General features: G+C 30.5%; 1 protein-coding gene across 1 annotated transcript; it reads right to left on the bottom strand.

The window, feature by feature from the left end:
* Nucleotides 1-17784: 17784 nt before the first annotated feature.
* LOC149534286 (linamarin synthase 2-like) lies at nt 17785-19738 on the bottom strand. Its single transcript, XM_089805283.1, has 2 exons — nt 19206-19738; nt 17785-19112 (listed from the first exon to the last, which is right to left on the bottom strand). Exons 1-2 carry the CDS (start codon nt 19669-19671, stop codon nt 18190-18192), a joined length of 1389 nt encoding a protein of 462 aa, XP_089661409.1. The 5' UTR covers nt 19672-19738; the 3' UTR covers nt 17785-18189.
* Nucleotides 19739-20967: the final 1229 nt, after the last annotated feature.

The following is a 20967-nucleotide window of genomic DNA, read 5'->3' as shown; positions in this document are numbered from 1 at the left end:
ATTTATTTTATATTAATTTTGGCACATTTATTTTTTTGGTGTTTTAGCTAAAATTACTAAAATTATTTGAAAGTTACTATACTTCGTGATGTCTTGTCCTAGCTCACATATATTAATGCAATGTAATAAATTTGTATTTATCCTCCCATTACTATTTTTGTAATTTTTGCAATTAGAAAAAGAAAATAACCCTAACAAAATTGTTCCCGGCTAATAACAAATAAGAAATTATACTTCATAAATAGATTTTAAAAATAAACTCTATTAAAACTTTAGATTTTAAAATCTATGTTTCGTGCAAATTAATTGAATGCCTCTAGTGAAAACATTAGTTCCCTGCCTATAAGACAGCCACAAACAATTCAATTATACTTATGAATATTAATTGCACTATACCAACCTTGTCTGCCCTGCATGCTTTAATGGCATCTTGTTCTCCAACAATCTATCAGATTTAATAAAATCGAATAACTTTCTCCCGCAGTCTATTAGATTTAATAGATTGGAGTACAAAAAATGAAATGAAAAAATTCCAATTTTATTTATATTATTCAACCAGCACAAGCATGCTTTCAAATGATCAAATCCCAAATTGTAAAGAATTAATAAGCTTCTTCTCTTCAAACAGCTGAAAATGAAAAGCAGCAGTAAAAAAAATTGATATTTAAAATAAGGATGGGAGGGGTACGCCGCAGGAACTAATGAAGACGCAGACAATATAATGAATAAGTATTAGACAATTCCGACCATTTTCTTGAATGTAAGGGCACCGAATTTCACTTGAATGAACTACAGTTGACAGATAGTGCCCCGACCGACTGAACGATGGGATGGGGCATGCGATGGATATAAGTGGGGAGGGGGGAAATTGTTGCTGTATAGTTGGCTCCACATTCTACGATGCCATTATTTTATATATCTATATTTTATTGGGAAAAGATCTAGTACTTGTCCAAGGCTTATTCAAGCGTATTTCGAGCTAACAGTTCTTAATTTGTATATAGAAATTTGTTGGATTTTTTTGGTGAACTTGAGTAGGTGAGTGAAGAGCTTAAAGCTAACTACTTGCCACTAAGACTCCCAATATTCACTATAGTACTTTTTGCACAAATAGACCAATCAGCAACCTAGAAAACTAAAAAATATCAACTATTAACACACGTGTGATCCAACATGACTGATGGTATTATTAATTTGGCTCAGAATATATATAAATTTTTTGAAGTTTAAAGCTGGTATCGGTTAGATGACTCGGAGGTAACCTCCTGCTGATTTTTCAGCCTTTTTGTACTCCGGGATCAGCCCGTACTTTTGGCTGCTATCTAATACTTCAAAAACATGTGTGATCTACTATTAGTACCTTTTTTATGACGGTAACTAGAAGGTAATTAAGGAAAAAGATAATAGCAATTAGGAGCTTAGACATAGGGACAATACAACTGATTAGGAGGGAATAGTAAGGAAATGGTGCATTACATGCTCTTTCATCTCATTTTGAATTCAATAAACCAAACTCACATGACCATTTTGAATGCCAAGCCCAAGTGTCAATAAGGGGTCAGCAATTGCCACTTTAAAATAGTCCAAGTCATTGCCATCAATGTTGAATGTTTGCTTGAGTTTTGAACTCGAAATGGGTGTTGCAGAGACCACATAAATACCCAAAAACAACTAGCCAAGATTCTTATTGTATGTTGAAATGAAAAAACCTTAAAACCATATATTAAATGGTGCCAATACTCTTTCAACTTTTCATGCACAAACAAATCCAAGAGGAGAGAAAAAAATAAAGATCTAGTGCGCACCTTTCTTGTTGATGAAAATGAAATACAAGTTGGCTAGGAGTTATGGTTTGACATTTAATTTTACTGACTGCATAGGTTTCCATTACCTGCTAAAACAAGGAACCCATATTTGGTGTTCTCATTGAAAAATTTCAAAGACTAATCACATTGCTTTTGATTCTGTATTTTTTTGGTAGGTCACTGGTGGTTTTGTTTTTTGATGACTTGTTTGAAGTCTACATGATAGAGGATGAATTGGAGTATTCAGACACTTTCAATTATGTCTAAAATCACAACTAGATATTTGTATTTTAATCTAATCAAATATCTAGGGTGACGTAGGCTGATGACATGGAATGAGATGCTTTAGTACACAAAATTCATGAGTGATGCTATTCATAGCTATCAATAAAATTCATAGTCAAACATGCAAGAATTTTAGTATGTTTTTCATTAGAGTGTGATTTGTAAGATATAATAAAATAGAAAATGGTGTTAATATCAGTGGATATAAAATAAAAAGGGATGTTTGTAACGCTCTGCCAAGGGATCCAAAAGAATTAACCTAAAGTTTTACTAAGTTTGCCAAACATTTTTTTTTTAAAAAACAAGAAAGTATAACGTACACATCAAACATATAGTAGTAGAAGCAATAACATGTAATCATCAACAAACATACATAATAGGTTACATTCCTTAAGGATCCCAAGACATTGATTCACATTTAGATTTAATTAATCTAAGTCTAACAACTACCACATCCACATGAAAGAATAATTATAAAGTCCAATGTCCATTTAATATACATTTGTTTCGAATGCCTCTTGGCAAATTAATTCGGAATGCTCAATCATCCACTGTACATGTCATAGGGTATGAAAGGCTAAAAGAATATACATAAGTAGAAATAAAGATACATCATCCTCCAAGAATCCATGATACAAAGTGCAGTAAAATAAATGAAACCATATACCATACATGATACATCCATCCATCATAAAAGATATAAACATCCAACATGAAATATAACTATCCATCTATCATAAAACACAACTAATCTAAGTGCGTGGTTTCTCCCAACCATCAATAGCATCATTAGACCATCATGGGCCCTAGCCATCCCCCATGTGTAACATCCCAAGCCACCAAAGAGATCATCGGTACTATCATAATAGGGATGTCACGCCTAAACATGATACAACATATGCATACAGAAACCTATCATACTAGAATAAAACATAAGATGATCCTCCAAAGTAGATAACATCACCTAAACATGATAAACAAGTATACCAAGAAGCTCCAGCCACGGTAGCCACAGACGGATCTCAAATGGTAAGAGTAAAAAGCACTAGCACCCAACCGTGTGGAACCTAAATGGTCCACTCCCACCGCACTGAGGAGATAGTCTCAAGTCCCAAACAGGATATCAAATCACATAACACAAGTACTCTCTAAGTCCAGGAAATTCTAAAAGTATACTAACTCAATGGTTCCAACATAGATCGACATCTAGACCCAGAGGCACACAAAGACATGTAGGAATCTACTATTTAAGGGCGAAAGTGTCATCGCACAAATCATGTTGGAAGTTACCTAAGCAATCCCCTAGGAATCTTGGGTCCCCTGTGTTCCTGTGGCCACTAGTATCCTCTCATACTGATGAGGCATACTACGGAATGCAAGGTCGCAACCAAGTGTCCTCTCTACCCCATCCTAGTCTGTAATAGCACTCAAGGCATGGGAGAGAACGTACAATTATCTTATTAGGTTCATTTTAATCCCCATTTAGTATAAATGTTATCACTTATTAAAAAAAACTTACAATGGGTTTCTCCAGGCAGCCTCTTAGGGCCCCGACTCCCATTGCAAGCCACTTCTTGACACTACACATAGATAACCTACCCTAGGCTCATGAAATCACAAATCAAAGAATCACAGTAAAATCACCTCAGTCCTATACAAGTGACTGAAAAACATCATAGATATAATCCACAATAATCACATCAATTCTCCATGAGCAATTGAATAGCATCAAATAATAATCATAATGATCACAACAGATCTCTATCAGCATTTGAAGACATCAATGATAAATCACAATATCCAATGGTTCTCCAATGAGAAACTAGAAAGAATTCCAATAATAGATCACAATACTAATCGAAGACTCCAAAATGGTCAAGTCAAAACATGTCACAACATGACATCATTAAGAAAAAATCACTCAAAACATCTTAGTCCTCTCAAAGTGATTGGAAGGCAAATCAAATATAGCTGATTGATGTCTCAAAAATGGTTAAGTCAGGTATCTCATAAACATACACCTCAGCTTCACACAAGGAAACTAGAAAGCAATAACAAATAGTAAATGCATCCATCATAGAGCATATCATCACATTACCAAGGTTGGGTATAAAGATTGAAAATAAATCACCATAACATCACAATCACATAACCCCTGAGCCTCTGGTAACAACCTAAACTGGTCAACACTAGGACAACCCCAAAACCCCAAAAACATAAACAATATATAGAAAACATCATAGTCTCACAATTGAGTTTGATTTGAAAATATATAGTTGAGTTAAAGGCAAAGTTCTACTTCAACGTGTGTTTTCAAGTAAATAAGATTTTCAGAACTACACTTACAATTTAACCCATTCTTACATACCTATAGATTGCACAATAACCTCTACTCGCTTTTAAGTCAATTCTTTCAAAATAATCAAAAGTAATTATTTATTCAAATTATAATATTTATTGATCTTAGAAATAAAAGCCTATAATTTAATCAAATAATACCCATTTATTAATTAACTTTAATTCAATTAATTTTTAATTAAATTAGTTAATAATCATTTATCTAAATTCCTATATTAATATCTTCCTTAATTATTAATTTATTAATATTTAACCAAAAATTATTAATAAATTAATATTTAAAACAACTATATTAAAATGCATTGATATTTAAATTATTAAATATTAATAAAGATCATTAATAAAACATTATTAAATGACATTTATTTAATAAGTATTCATAAATTAATTAATAAATATTAATAAACATTATAAATTAAAAAATATATAAAACTTTTTAAAAGTTTATAAGAAACTTTAACGTATCTTGCTTTAATTTTAAAATAACCTAATAAAAGTTTATAATGACTTTAATATATTTTACTTTATCTAAAGTATTACAAAAACTTTATAGACTTAAACTTAAAATAAACCAATACATATCGCATAAAAAAGGCATGTATATAAGTTTTAAAATATAAAGCGAATGAATGTGATTATATCGTTGCTCTTGCATAACCCAAATTCGAATTTTTAAACATTTAAATGGCACATAATATAGTTTTTTTTTTTTTTTTTAAACATATATCAAAGCGATTATATTAAATCGTTGCCTGCAATTTAATTCATGTAGTGCATGGCTTAATTAACCTCCCAAATATATATATATATAATAGAAACTTTGTTATTATATTATTTTAAACAATTTCTTTTAAAATGAATTAAATTCATTAACAATTTATTTATTTATTTATTTATTTATTTTTTTAAATTTAATTTTTTTTTTTAAATTTCAAAACCCTTTTCAACTAATTTCTAATTCTTTAATCTAGAATGAGGGTTTCTAATTGATTCACATTTCTCTCAATCTAATTACATAGATGAGATACAATATACATATTGTAGATTCAGAACAAGAGAACAAAAAGATTCACGCAATGACATCCAAAAATTTGATTTTAACAATCACGAAGAAGACAGGAATATTAAATTGCACAATTCAATCAGTGATCAAAGCAGAAGACCCTACCTAAACCTAATGCTAACACGCAACCATCCAGAATACTATGCAATAGAATTTTCTCCTATCCTACTTCTTTTTAATAGTCTTTCCCAAAACTTCCCTTTTTCAAAATTTGCGTCCAAATTTGTCTCCAAATTCGTGTCCCAAAATCCATGTCCAAAATCTAGGGTCCTTCTAAAATGAACCTTCTAATTGTGACAAAGAGTTCTCTCCTTAAATCGGGGCACTGATTGTGCGTTCACCTGGGAGAACTCCTTGCTCACAACCCTTAACTCCATATTAACATTTTATTAATCTTTGCTTATCTTGCATTACTCTTTTTATCCTTTCCATGTACGTTAAATGCATAATTAAATAACTTTATTTAATTTTCCACTTGACTTCTATTTTTAATTAATTAATTACTTTAATCTCATGCACACTTAATGAAATTTCAATAACATTATTATTTTCACTTATTTTATCTTTTTAATTAATCTCTTTTATTTTCAACTCATGCATGCATCATGAAATCTAAAATCTTTTAATAATTTAATATCTTTTCACTTTTTCTAAATTTTATTTTCAGAACATTAATTGATAAAATATTTATTAACTTAAATAACAATGATATTTAGCATTTATTTAAAAATGATCTCTAACTATGTTATTATTAAATTAACTAAATATTATCACATTCTAAATTTAAATTTAAAACTTTTATCTCCAAATTTAATTCTTTTTATTTAATTAATTTTTCAATTAATTAAATATTAAAATATCATAATAATTTTCCATTAAATTAAATCATTAATTAATCTTTTAATTAGACTTAATAAATAGAAAATTCACCAAAGACTCATAAAGCAACATACGAAAACCCATCATAGAAAAGCACATACCAAATCAAACAAAAAGGGTTATAATCATGAATTAACATCATTCAATGCATTTGAAGGGTATTGACTCAGATACTTGTCCTAATTTTCAATTAGGACAAATGGCTTAAAGGTATGGGATTTGGACTTAAGAATTTATCTCTCCTCTCTTACCTTTGAGATAATGCGATAGGGTACGCTCATCTTGACAATTTAGGGAAGTTGATACCCGGTACTTGCAACCTACATAAAATCCACTCATGTCTAGACACAATATTCTAAGCTAAACAGGCAATGGCAGGAAGTGGTGCATCGGGTAGATCTCGACTAGCAAGTGACTACGAATCCCTTCCTTAACCACATTAGAAATGCCATACATAAAGAAAATAAACACGCACACCATACACATGCAAGTATGGGGTAAGTATCCATAAGGCAACACATGTGATAATAAACCATCAATATCTGAAAACATTGTATAATCATCATGCATATATGAAATATAGAGTAAAAATCAACAGAATCTAAAACAATATCTGATAATCACCAAACAATACTACTAATTATTAAACATAAAATTAGCCTAAAAGAGTTCGACAATAATGACAAAAATGCGAACTAGGGGCAGGCACTACAATGTTCCTAGTAGATATAAAATAGACATATTAGAAAATTGATATTTGATGTAGATCTTAAACAAAGAATTAGAAGACATAATAGCGATGTTTATTTATAATTATAAAAAAAATACAAGGATATTTGTAAACATTTATTTTATACTTTTTTTTGACTTGTTATGTATAACGGAGGAAGTAGAAAGTGGTGTTAATATTATCATATATTGCTTTTGGATTTTAAAATTATATTTTTTACACAATTAATATGATATTTTATATTTAGGTTGGACCAATTAATGTCATAATATATTTTAATAGTTTAAAGAGTTAGTATGTGATGATAAACATAATAAGTATTCTTTTGAGATAGATCAATAGCTACATGTGTGGTAGCTCCCTTGGAATTAGCCTCAAAGTAACAAGAAATTTAACCAAGTCTCTTATAGATGAGACTATAGAGCACTAAGGGCATGGGAGTGTAGATATACTAGAACATTCCCATGTGAACATCAATGTATATATTTTCTCTATTTTTCTATAAGAAAGAGTTTACAAATACACGTGACTACAACATCAAATCTAATTACAAAAATATTAAGACATCGTCATATTATTTTAGTATGTATGATTATAACATACTATCCCTGATAGATATATTTGATGATTTACAAGAAAACTTAAACATCTAGCAAGTTTTCATGTAAAACTTAAGAAGACAAAATAGGTGCTAAAAAACATCAATCCCATGAGCCCACAATGTTGTTGTTGACATTAACCTAGTCAAACTCAAATCTTGCTAAAGGTGGATAAACATCAAGAGAAGCAACATGGTCCCATCTCAAAGCATCAAGTTATTTTGGATCCTTATTCTTTGCCTCCACCAGTTCTTTAGTAATCTAATTATGTTGCAAAACTTGTTCCAATGCCTTAAGTTCATCCTAGTTTAGCATACCTTTGTATGCATGGCAAATGTGAGTTGATCTTCTATAAAACTTGTATAGTAGCATTGCCCCTTGATGTGCTAGGATCATGAATCTATATTTGGGTATATTGATGACTACAGAAACTTGTGTCATTATAGAAATAAGTGTGATTTTATTGTTAAACTCAGTGAGTCTCCTTTTTTTTTTGCTGAAAAATATCTTCATTCTTCTTGGTCCATAAAAATAATAGGATCTCAGAAAAGAAAATAGATAAAAAATTATTGAGAGAATCATCAAAATCCATCACAAAAATAGCTAAAAATTATATCCAAGAAAAACTAAAGGTTTTATTTCAAACAACATGTTGTCTCAGATAGATAAACTAATTTATATTAACTACAAAAGGACATTCAAAGAAAAGATGACCCACTCACTCAACAATGTTACAAACTAGACAACATATAGGTTCTAGCTCCATGATGATGAAACATCTCCAACAACCACCTTCCTAAGTAGCAATTGCTACCTAAGACAAGTGTTTTTAGATTCACATTAACTACTCCACATCTTCTTAAACACAAAATACCTTGTAGACTTGGACTAATGACAACCCTAGGCTAGATTAATTCAATCAATATAGTTGATCCAAACAAGGATATGTTTGTTTAATGAGTGAATGTCTTTTACATCTTTACTTATATTTTGAACATCCTTCTACATATACTTATAAACAAATTTATTAATTATGTCCACTAAATAATAAATCTGATGACTATTTATAATTATGAATCTAAAATAATTTCAAATTTGATATCTCTCAACATTTTTGCATAGAATTATAAAACATAGATTTATTAAATGTTAATTTTACTTGAAGCTGGAAAAGAACAATGTCTAGACTATAGAAGACTGGTAAATCTAACATTTTTACATGGAAGTGAACATTGAAATTTAGGTTTTCTCCTTCATTGTTAGCACAAACATGGACCTCTAGATTAGAATATTCCCCCCTCTAATGTGCAAAAGTATGAGACATTTGTGAATGTTATCTAGAAACCAATGTACATTTACTATATGCTAATGGGGATTATCTTTGTAATGGATGCGACATACGCACCCATGATGGTTTATTCTTCTTAAGGAGTTTGGTTGGTGTTGTTGGAGATAAGCCTTTTTCAATTATAAAAGGAAGAATGATGAGGGAACATTCTTGTAGAAGTATCCTAAATTAGACCTTTGGCTAGTTGAAACAATTTATTCAATCTTCGCTCAAAGTGGTGTTGAGAGAGGAGATTTTTCTTGAGGGTGTAGAAAGTGAATCCTTTTTTGTCTAGTATGGTTTGATTGAGGTTTTTTTTCAAGCCTACCCTACCTTCATCAATGGATCTCAAGAAAATTTAAGGTCTTCTCAAGAGATTATTATTCTCGCACTTTCAAAATAAGAAGCAAGGGATACTTGTGCACATGGTTGTAGTGATTGAACTTCACGGGTGAGATTATTGGGGCATGAAGCCCATTGACCACATTGACTATTCAATGTCTTGTGACTTTTTTAAATGGTTGTTGTGAATGTATAAATAGATGTGTATAGTCATGTATTATATCAGATTGAAATTGGATTAATATAATAGTTCCCTACTATTATTGAAATTAGGCAAGTTTTTTAAACCTCGATAAATATTTTTGTTCATATATTTTTTATTCTTCATTTATGTTTTATTCCATTTCATCACTCATTTTATATTTACAGTAGTACTATAATGTCCCCATATTTTTAGCAACTCAGTGGAGTTCTTAGCCTTTATGTTCTCCAAAGGCTAAGTGAAGAAATAAGAAATTGATTAAATTAATTTCTTATAAAGTCATTCAATAAATTAAAATTAAAAGGTGACTTTATATTTAATTAACTTAATTTTCTTGAAGCACAATTACTTAGTGTATTGCAAGGAGAAGCTTCTAGATAATGCATTAATTATTGGAAAAGGGGAAGCCTCTAGCAATTTAATTTTCTAGAAGCACAATTAATTATTGTATTGAAAGGGATGAGTTTCTAGAGAGTGCATTAATTATTGGAAGGGGAAAGATTCTAGTAAATGCAATTAATTAATATTTTATTTCCTTCTAGAAGGGTGAAGGAAAAGTATAAATAGAGGTGGGAGCTCCATTGTTTAGCATCAAATTATTTTGAATTGCATTTGATAAGAGCTTGTAGGTGCGAGTTAAAGATTTGTTCTTGGCATTAGAGGATGTCTATCCTCTCTTGTGACATTCTAGATGTCATTCCATTCTAGACATCATTCCCTTGGGGTTTGGACTTTGGAATTCATTGCTATGCATTTGATTTTATTAGTTTGATAAATAATATTATTTTAGCAATGGTTCAATCTTCAGTTTGCACAAATCCCTTCTTATTCATGTTATGTGGTTTGAGATCTATGCAAAGACATTAAAATCTCTTTCAGCAGTTGGTTAATTTCTTGGGCATTTCTAGGGTGCCCATTACAGTGGTATTAGAGCTATAAGTCTTGCCACCCTCTGGAGGTCTTATAGGGTATTTGAAACAACATTTATGTTTGAGCATGCGATAGGGGTTTTATAATTTTCATAATACCAGAGCAAGACATAGTAAGAGTTCAAACTTACATAGTGAATAGTCTAGTTCATCCGTGTAGAGGGACATACAATCCAGTCATATAGACACATAAGATATATTATTTGAACAAGACAATAGAATGAGTGATTGGGATGATAGGGATACAAGACTAGGAAAAGGCAGAAATATCAACCTAGATTAGGAGGTAATGTTCAGATAGTTACTAAGTACATTAGAGTAGGCACAGTGTATGCAACAGGAGTAGAATGGGTGAATGGATATGATATTGCAGCTTATGGCTAGACAGATGGGCATAATTATTAATCTAGGAGATGCCAACAATGGAAACAATAAAAATGGACAGATGGGCATCATTATTAATCTAGGAGATGCCAACAATGGAAACAATAAAAATGGACAGATGGACATCATTATTAATCATTATATTGCAGCTTATGGCTAGACAAATGGGCATCATTATTAATCTAGGAGATGCCAACAATAGAAACAATAAAAATGGACAAAATGACAACAATAGGGGCAGTAATAATGGGGGTCGAGGCAACAACAATAGTCCTAACAATAACACTAATGGTAATAATGGACATAATGGGAATGAGGCATTATTAGGGGATGGTGATGCAATAATAGTGGGATTAGTAGAATGCAAGGGTACTGTCATACCAGCAACCACTTTTATGTCAGTAGAACCATCCAATGAAGAGTTTAGTAGTATGCATGTAGTTGTTGATGTGCATTCTAATAAAGGCACAGATGTTGATGATTATGAGTTTTCATCAACTACAGATTCAGTTTAGTTTTCTATTGCAACAATTATTGTTGTTCCTATGTCCATATATTTTGATGTGGCTACACCTATTGTTGATATAGTTAGCATGAGTGCATATGGTTTTCTTGTAGCTACATCTTCTTCAATGTATTTTGGTGATGATCATGATTCCAGTCCAATATATATTATGTGGGTGGATACAGGGAAGAAGAGATTTCATAGATATTCTACAGAGTTGGCTTCTGGTAACATTTTTACTTCTACATCATCACAACAAGTTTTGGGTGCTAGGCTATAGGACACGTGGTTGGTCTTGATGATATTGGTTTGTAAGTGGTTTAATGTCCACAAGGATATTACATACTACTTCATTTGGGATTCGAGTGGAGGTTGGAGTTCATTGTGTTGTTGAATTGCTTGAGGACAAACAATTTCAAGGAGGATAGATTGTAATGTCCCCATATTTTTAGCAACTCAGTGGAGTTCTTAGTCTTTACGTTCTCCAAAGGCTAAGTGAAGAAATAAGAAATTGATTATATTAATTTCTTATAAAGTCATTAAATAAATTAAAATTAAAAAGTGACTTTATATTTAATTAATTTAAATTTCTAGAAGCACAATTAAGTATTGTAATGCATGGAGAAGCTTCTAGACAATGCATTAATTATTGGAAAAGGGGAAGCCTCTAGTAATTTAATTTTCTACAAGCATAATTAATTATTGTATTGCAAGGCAAGAGTTTCTAGAGAGTTCATTAGTTATTGGAAGGGGGAAGCTTCTAGTAAATGCAATCAATTAATATTTTATTTCCTTCTCGAAGGGTGAAGGAAAAGTATAAATAGATGTGGGAGTTGCATTGTTTAGCATTGGATGATTGTGAATTGCATTTGATAAGAACTTGGATGTGTTATAGATTTTTTCTTAGCATTAGAGGACATCTATCCTCTCTTGTGACATTCTAGATGTCATTCCCTTGGGGTTTGACCTTTGGAATTCATTGCTATGTATTTGATTTTATTAGTTTGAGAACTAATACTATTTCAGAAATGGTTCAATCTTTAGTTTGCATAAATTCTTTTGTGTTCATGTTATGTGGTTTTAAATCTATGCAAAGACATTAAAATCTCTTTTAGCAATTGGTTCAGTTCTTGGGCATTTCCAGGGTGCCCATTACAAATACTTTAGTTGGGAAAGATGTAAGGGATTTGAGCATGCCCCCACATGAAGGGAAACACAACATTAAAGAAAGAGTGAATAAAGATTTGGATGCAGGAGAGCAATCAAAAAAATCCATAGTACTTTAAATGAAGTTCTTTGGTCTTGAGAGTAGAGAAGGAAATTGGATAGTGGTTCATAAAATCAACTTTAACATTCTTCTTTGTTCTAGTTCTAAAAACAAAGAAAAATCTTACAGTCAATTGTCCTTATTTCTAACCCCCATTTCCCTATTGATGGGGTTTCCAACTATGGTTTGGGGTGGTGTTTTTTTTCTTTTGGGGTGAGGTTCCCTCTCTATGGTCTCACTTCATATAGACTAGGTTAAGTTTTTTAATTACTTTGAGGGTAATTCCAAGGGAACTATCTCACATGTAGCTATTAATTTATCAAACCAAAATTTATTTGAACTCAAATCATGTTTATCATAACATACTAGCTCTTCAAATTCTTAAAATGTATTACAATAATAATTAGTCCAACCTAATATATATCATTTTCATTGTGTGAATAACATCATTTTTAAATGTAAAGACAATAAAAGTCAGTATTGACTTCATTTTCTACTTCCTCCATTGTTAATAAGTCTTTTTTTTTCACAAAGATCCTTGTATACCATTTTTTATAATTATGAATAAATATTAGTACTATTACATCTAATTCTTTATTTAAAATTTACATAAATTCCCACCAACATTATAATATTTTTATTTTTTTATTAATTTGTGAATTATAATGTACTAACTCTTTTAACTATTAATTCTAGTTAGTTGTTTTTTCTACTTTATATCCATTAATAATAACATCCATTTTTAAGCTAATAGGCTTATATGTGAGAGATTTGCTCCCAATTTTTACAAATTTGAGTCAAAATTTGTGAGCCCTTTCCAATTTTGTTTTATTTTTCCGATGAGAATCAATTGCTCATATTACATTTTTTAATTATAGAAACTATTGAAAGGCTTCTAATTTTTACTGCTATCTCTATTTTTAGCTCCTAAACTTATGGATTTTTTTGTCTTTTAGATACAAACTTTTTTATTAAATCTGGAATAGAAAGCTCTTTTTCTTAGATGATTTAAAAACAATACTCATTCCTTATATTGAATGTATTTTAATTTTCATGGATCATAATATTGCAATTCAATTTTTGTTTAGTTACTCACATATTACTTATACATTTTTATAGTTCAGATTTTTTAGAACTAGTTATTCTTGGTTTACTGGTTGTGATTTATATATTTTTTATCAATAGATCTAGATATCCTATTTAAAATTTTTAATTTTTTAATTTTTTTTTTTGTAGTTATATGAGGAGATGAATCTAGGCTATGTTCCTTGTTACATAATTTAAATATAATATCAATGTGATGTATTGTGTTATACATGGAATGAAAGCATTTATTAATAGTTACCCATTCAAGGTTGATGTGCCCAATCTTGAGATCATGTTTTTTTTCTTCATTAAAGTTATATTTTATCTTGACAATATCAATAAGCTTATTGTTGTCTTTTTAATAAGCATGTGTAAAAGAGATGCAAAATTTTAATTCAAGAATGCAATAATGCATATTATAAGATTTTGTAATAGAAGTATACATGATACTAAATTGATGGCTTTCATTGTTGGAAGACTATATGTCAACATTATTGTTATTTTACTAATATTGATAACAAATTATTACCATGAGAAATATCCAAATAATAAAGTAGCTTTAATGTTAACTAAATATTTGAAACAAGCAATTTATTGGTTTTATTTTTAAATAAAATTTTGAAATTATTATACATGTAACTAATTATAAATAATCTTTAAACAAAATTGAGTTAAATAAATTAATAAATTTTTCAATAAATATTTCATTATGCACATATGAATTAATTTTTATTTGAGATTAATATGGTATAAAATAATAAATTCTTTGTAATGTTCTATGAGATAGTTTTCCATGCAAATCTCTTAAAAGTCATTCTTTAGAGAAAATACTAAAATAAAGAAAAGGCTAAAATAATCTTTAAAGACTAAAGATTTTTAGAAATAAGATTGTAGTTTTTAATGTAAATCTTTTCAATGCATATCTTTAAAGAAAATACTAAATTAATATTTAAAAATCTATAAATAGTTTTAGAAATTAATTAGTTTTATTATTTTAAAAAAATTTGATATTAGTTTTTTTTCCTATTTAATTTTTTGAGATGATAATTAATTAAATATAATTTTTTTTAAAAAAAATTGGTAAATGACTAAAGTCAAAAATAATTATTGTTATTTATTTAAATTAATTAATTTTATGTGTTGTAGTCTGTTGCCTAAATATAAGAGGCTTATAAATTACCGTTGTGTTGTAGTCTGTTGCCTAAATATAATTTTTATTTTTTTCCTTATTCTATTTTAAATAAATTTAAAAATAATTATATTTTAATTAGAAATTAATTGAAATTTAATATTTTTATAATAATAATTAAACTTTTTAATAATTTCCCACTGATAAACATAGAAGTGATGGATTTGAAATATATTATCTTTTATTGATAAACACATTTTTTTCTTTGATATTATGCAAATTATCACTCATCACTTAATCATCTATAATTTTTATATTTCTTTTTTGCATTATTAAGCCGATAGGCTTAATGTGGGAGCTTTTCTCCCAAAATTTAGTTTATTGTCAAAAAATTTGTAAGACCATGTCGGTTTTTTAATTTTTCAATGTGACTTAAAACTCATTTCAAAAAGTTTCTAAAAATGATTTATTCTTTTCACATACTTTCCTTTTAAGTATTGTAATTACTCTCATTTAGAAAACTTTCCAAAATTTTAAATATATATTTTTGTAAATTTTTTTTGAAAACATTCTAATATAAAAACTCTATTAAAATAGAATTTTTGTGGAGACATAAGCATAAATATATATGAGATCAAAAACATGTAACTATTTTTTTTAATATTATATTTTGAGTAACTTTAAATATAAATTTAATCACATTAAAATTAGATTTAACATAAATATGAAAGAGTTATTTAAATGTGATATGGAATAAATCATATAATTTAAATTTAAATGTGAATATTAATTTTTTATTTATGATAATTATATATTAAAAAAAAAAATTTCCTCCTCTTCATATTAGAGAAACTTTCTTTTTTCATGATATTAAAAAAATAATAAATAAATTTTCTCATAATCATTTTTTTTAGATTTCTTCTATAAACAATAATTTTTATTATTTTCTTTCAAATACATATCCTCTTGATATAAACTTTCTATTTTTATGTTAAGCTTTTATATAGACTTTCTATAAACTCTTACGTTTTCTAATTTTGTTCGAACTTGCTAAATGTCTGATGTCTTTTGTCAATTTCTATAAATGCTTATCCATACTTTATTTTTCAATGTGTCAACTTTAATCCACATGCTGAAGAGAAATACATGGTTAGAGCTTTCAGAAATTGTTTTTTCATTTGCAATGATAACTTTATTTGTATTATATTTGATCCTTTTTAAGTCTTCCTTAATATTATCTTATATGCTTGAAACTTTTTTTGTGTTGTACATACTCAGAAAAAGATGCAAGAAGAGAAATCACCTTTCTCACCCAACCAAATCACAGAATTTGGTATCCACCTACCTTGCATGGAAGTTGAACTACCTAAAAGTGTTAGTCCTATAAATGATTATTGGTGTAGGTACGAGTGGCAAGAACAAACTTCCACTCATATGCATGGTTTTCTATGGTTTCCAAATGCACCAATGGACATGATCAATTGGAACAACCAATCCAAATTATATCAGGCAAAAAAAATCATATTTCCATGATCAATGGTTACACTCCCATTATTGGGTTGACCTTTTATTTGTTGATCTTATGTGCTAACTCAAATTTTTTTGGAGAACTCAATTGTAACATTTCAAAGATTCAAAGATCTACATTACAAAAATTTCAACTAAAATTGTAAGCTTATTTTCCATGAAGCTTATACCATATTTTTTGTAGGATTGTAGTAAATATAAAGATTTTGATTTCAACTATTTTTTAACACTTTTAAAAGATTTAAATGAAAGATTATTAAGTTACTTTCACTTCAATACATGTTTTTTCTCATGTTCCATTTATCACATGAATGATCTACATTACAAAAATTTCAATTGAAATTGTAAGCGTATTTTCCATGAAGCTAATACCATATTTTTTGTAGGATTGTAGTAAATATAAATATTTTGATTTCAACTATTTTGTAACACTTTTTAAAGATTTAAATGGAAGATTATTAAATTACTTTCACTTCAATACTTGTTTTTTTTTTTGTCCATGTTCCATTTATCACATGAATGATCTAAATTACAAAAAAATTCAATTGAAATTGTAAGCTTATTTTCCATGAAGCTTATACCATATTTTTTGTAGGATTGTAGTAAATATAACGATTTTTTTCTCAACTATTTTGTTAACACTTTTTAAAGATTTAAATGGAAGATTATTAAGTTACTTTCACTTCGATACATGTTTTTTTTTCATGTTCCATTTATCACATGAATGAATGTCATTTTTTGTTGGTAACTTTACAATAAATACATGGGGTTTGATTTTGACTATTTCTTAACTCTTTTCAAAGTTTAAATAGAACATTTATCTTAAATTTTTGTTTGTCTTTCCTATCGGCTCATCGTTGCATGCACAAAAGTATGCAACTACTAGTTAATAGATATTATATATTTTCTGTGGGCACATCGTTGCATGCAAGCATAGAATTTGATGGCCGCATTGGCTGTTTTTGCACTTTTGGAACATATATGACGGGCTAAAAAATTGTAAGACTGTATGAATTGATATGGCCGCATTGGCTGTTTTTGCACTTTTGAAACATATACAACAGGCTAAAAAATTGTAAGACTATATGAATTGATAGGCTGCATTTTTAGAAAACCCTCAAAATCTGTTAAAGTAAATACATGAACCAAACTCAGAAACTTGCTTCTTTTATTTGAAACTTTTGTATAGATTACTAATTTATAATTATAATTCATTCATAGAAAATTTTGCATATATTACTAATTTATATAATAAAATTCTAAAATATAAAATATTTGAACTTAAAATGATTATTAAATTATTTTAAAACAAAAAAAATTGAAAATCAACTTTCGTAGCAAGCGTGGCCATCAAATTTGAGGCATGGTTGCATGCACTGCTAGTTATTATCCACCTTTATTATCATCACTTTCTATTTTACAATGCGTAGAAATCACAATGTGATTAAAAAAACATATTAATATCCTTACGTGTTTGACTATGAATTTTATAATTAGCAGCACAATCCTTGTCTTAGGTCTAAGTCAACCTAGATATTTGATTAGGGAAAAAAAACAAATATCTCATATTAAGTGCTACTTGTGATTTCTGAAAGAATGAGTATCTGAATATTCCAATTCATCCTCTATCACTTAGACCTCAAAAAGTCATAAGCTCCTTGTGATTTCAGAAAGAATTGAAACTCCATTTCATCATCTATCATGTAGGCTTCAAACAAGTCATCAACGGCCAACCAAAAACCAGTACAGAATCCAAAGCAATGTGATGAGTTTCAGTTACCCATTTTCATCTCCATTTGCCTTAAAAAGTCCTGCAAATTCTTGTAGGAAGTTCCACCAGCTTCAACTGAAGCAATCGCCTTCTCTTTCAACCTTTTCAATCTAACTCTCATCTCTCTACCTCCTTCGTCCTCCAAGTTCATCAATTTCCTCACCAACACCTCCACCTCTTCTCTGAAAACGTTCTCCCCCATTTCATAACCGACCTTCCAAACATCATCTACAAATCTCCTGTTTGTGGGCTGCTCTCCAAAGAATGGCCAGCAAATCATGGGCACCCCCGAACATATGCTCTCAATTGTAGAGTTCCATCCGCTGTGAGTAAGAAACCCTCCCACAGAGGGATGAGACAAAACCCTAATTTGTGGCGCCCAGCTAACGAAAAACCCTCGCACCTTCGTTCTCTCAAGAAACTCACAAGGAAGCACCGCAGATTTGCCTCGAACAAGATCAGGACGAATGGCCCACAAGAACGGCCGATTGCTTGCCTCCAATCCCCACGCAAACTCCACAAGCTCTTCATCTGATAACACAGTGATGCTTCCGAAGCACACATATATTACTGATGATTCCTCTTGTTTATCAAGCCACTCTAAACAAGACATTTCTTCATTCCATATGCTGCTCTTTGTGCCCGCAACAACAGAGCTGAGCAAAAGCGGACCGATGGAGAGCACCTTGTTATTACCGAATTTAGCATTCAGATCAGCCAACACGGGTCTTTCTAGTTCCTCATATGTGTTCAGCAGAACTAAGGAAGCTTGCTTAGTGTTTTGCGCCTCCCTCAGCATGTACTCAAACATATAATCTGTGGCGTCCGTTACTGTCAGAAAGCTTGGCAGATCTTTCACCCGCAGAGTTTCCATCTCGGGAATACAAGTGATCACATCGTTCTTACACCCATCTGATCTCTCATCTATAACCAAATTAAGTACACCATCATTACATATGTAGGCCTAAACATGTAGTTATGCATATATAAATACGAGAAATAATAAATTTTCAGTACCTTTGAGTGGGATATAACCTTGTTCAATGAGGAGAGGCATGTAATAGAAGGGAGAGAAGCCGCAGGCACTAATTGTCCAAAAGGCAACTCTGGGTACGCCAAATTTGTCTGCGATCTGCTGAGTAAAAGAGAATATTCCGTCTGAAACGATCATTGTTAGCGGTGGTGTCATCTTTTTAACAATATTCTCCACATGAAATGGGCCGTGCTTTCGCAGGGACTCGCAAAGTTCGGGCAACTTCAATGTGCGGACATGATCTGGCGGAAGACCGTCTGGGAAGCTCTCAAACCTCATGTATTCACTAGTAGTACACTCATGATTCAAACGCTTCTCTATGAAATCTGTGTTAACAAACGTAACCAGAATATGGTTGGCACTGAGAATGTTGGCTAGCTGCATTAGGGGAGTAATGTGTCCCTGTGCAGGAAAAGGAAGCAAGAGCGCATGACCTCTGACACCTCCCATAATACAACTGCAAACAATTTTCAACTATTTTTTCCCGAGTTGTTTTTAGGAAGAGTAATGTAGTGTGGTGCTATTTATCGAGCAAACGTTGGGTCATTTACATAGTTTTCTTTCCAGACGTAACAAACGTGAGAAGAGCAAAACTGGAATTTAGTCAAATGCCGTGGTGGAGCAGGTAATGAAAACATGTGAAGTTTTCTTTCCAGACGTAACAAACGTGAGAAGAGCAAAACTGGAATTTAGTCAAATGCCGTGGTGGAGCAGGTAATGAAAACATGTGACGGGATTTTCTTTTTCAGGAGGGTGAAATGTTTACAAACTCTTCCTTGCCTACCTCTAATTCGTTTTCTTGCAACCAGAGTAGTGCGGGGATTTTCTTTCTTACTTTGCCTCCCTCAATATAATTTATATTTTTGATTTGGATGAGTTTTGTGCTTGGAAATTTGAAAGAATTACGACACGTTTACAACTCTTTTTTGAGTATTCGATGAGAATCTGGGCTAGGTGCATTTGGCAATTTAAAACCACTTTATCAAACAGTCAACATTGACGGCAACGAGTTGGGCCGTTTTACTTGACACTTGGGGCTCGCATTAATTTTCCCACCGAAAATGGTCTGCGATTTTGGTTCATTGAATTCAAAATGAGACGAAGGAGGAGTTCATGCACCCCATACACCGCCTATCCTTGTCATTCCCTGAATTTGTTGTCTTGTTAATGTATATCGTCCTCTAGTCAGTAAGGGTCCGTTTGGCAATACAAGTCAAGTGGAATAGGCATATGTAAATTCTTAAAATTTTGAATTCTTTGTTTGGATGTACCAAATTGGAATTGGAATACGAAGTAAAATAGGTATACGTATTTCAATTTTCGCTAAAAAATGGGGTTTTGCAACTCCTTCCAAATAGGTGTTATTGGAATACGCATTCTTATTCCAGTTTTATTTATTTTAGAAAACATAAATTTTGGAGTCCATGAATTCCCCATCAAATATTGGCTGAACCAAATAGAGAACAAGAATACGTAGCCCCTTTTTCTATTCCAGAATAAGTATTCCAAAATAGTTATTCCTATTCCCCTATTCCTATTCCTACAGCCAAACGGGCCCTAATGGGTATTGTTCTCGGTAGCGACATTTGCATCCTCTACGATAGGGTGCAAGGATATGTGCCATCTAGGGTGCCATATATATGTACTATTATTTAATGGAAGTATAAAAGACTTCCAATATTTAACATTTGCTAGGGGTGCATATATGTTGCCTCCTAGCCACTAGCACAAAGATATGACTTATAG

This window comes from Cupressus sempervirens, chromosome 10 (genome assembly GCF_028749045.1).
Source record: "Cupressus sempervirens isolate cs-2001-9-10 chromosome 10, ASM2874904v1, whole genome shotgun sequence".
NCBI lineage: Eukaryota > Viridiplantae > Streptophyta > Pinopsida > Cupressales > Cupressaceae > Cupressus > Cupressus sempervirens.
Note: the sequence above shows the minus strand (reverse complement) of the source record. Positions and strands in the feature narration are given on the sequence as shown.

Coding starts and splice junctions, on each gene's coding strand:
- LOC149534286 (XM_089805283.1), bottom strand. CDS start 19,671: ATGGGAGGTGTCAGAGGTCATGCGCTCTTGCTTCCTTTTCCTGCACAG. Junction 19,113..19,205: donor AGGTTATATCCCACTCAAAG/GTACTGAAAATT, acceptor ATTTGGTTATAG/ATGAGAGATCAGATGGGTGT.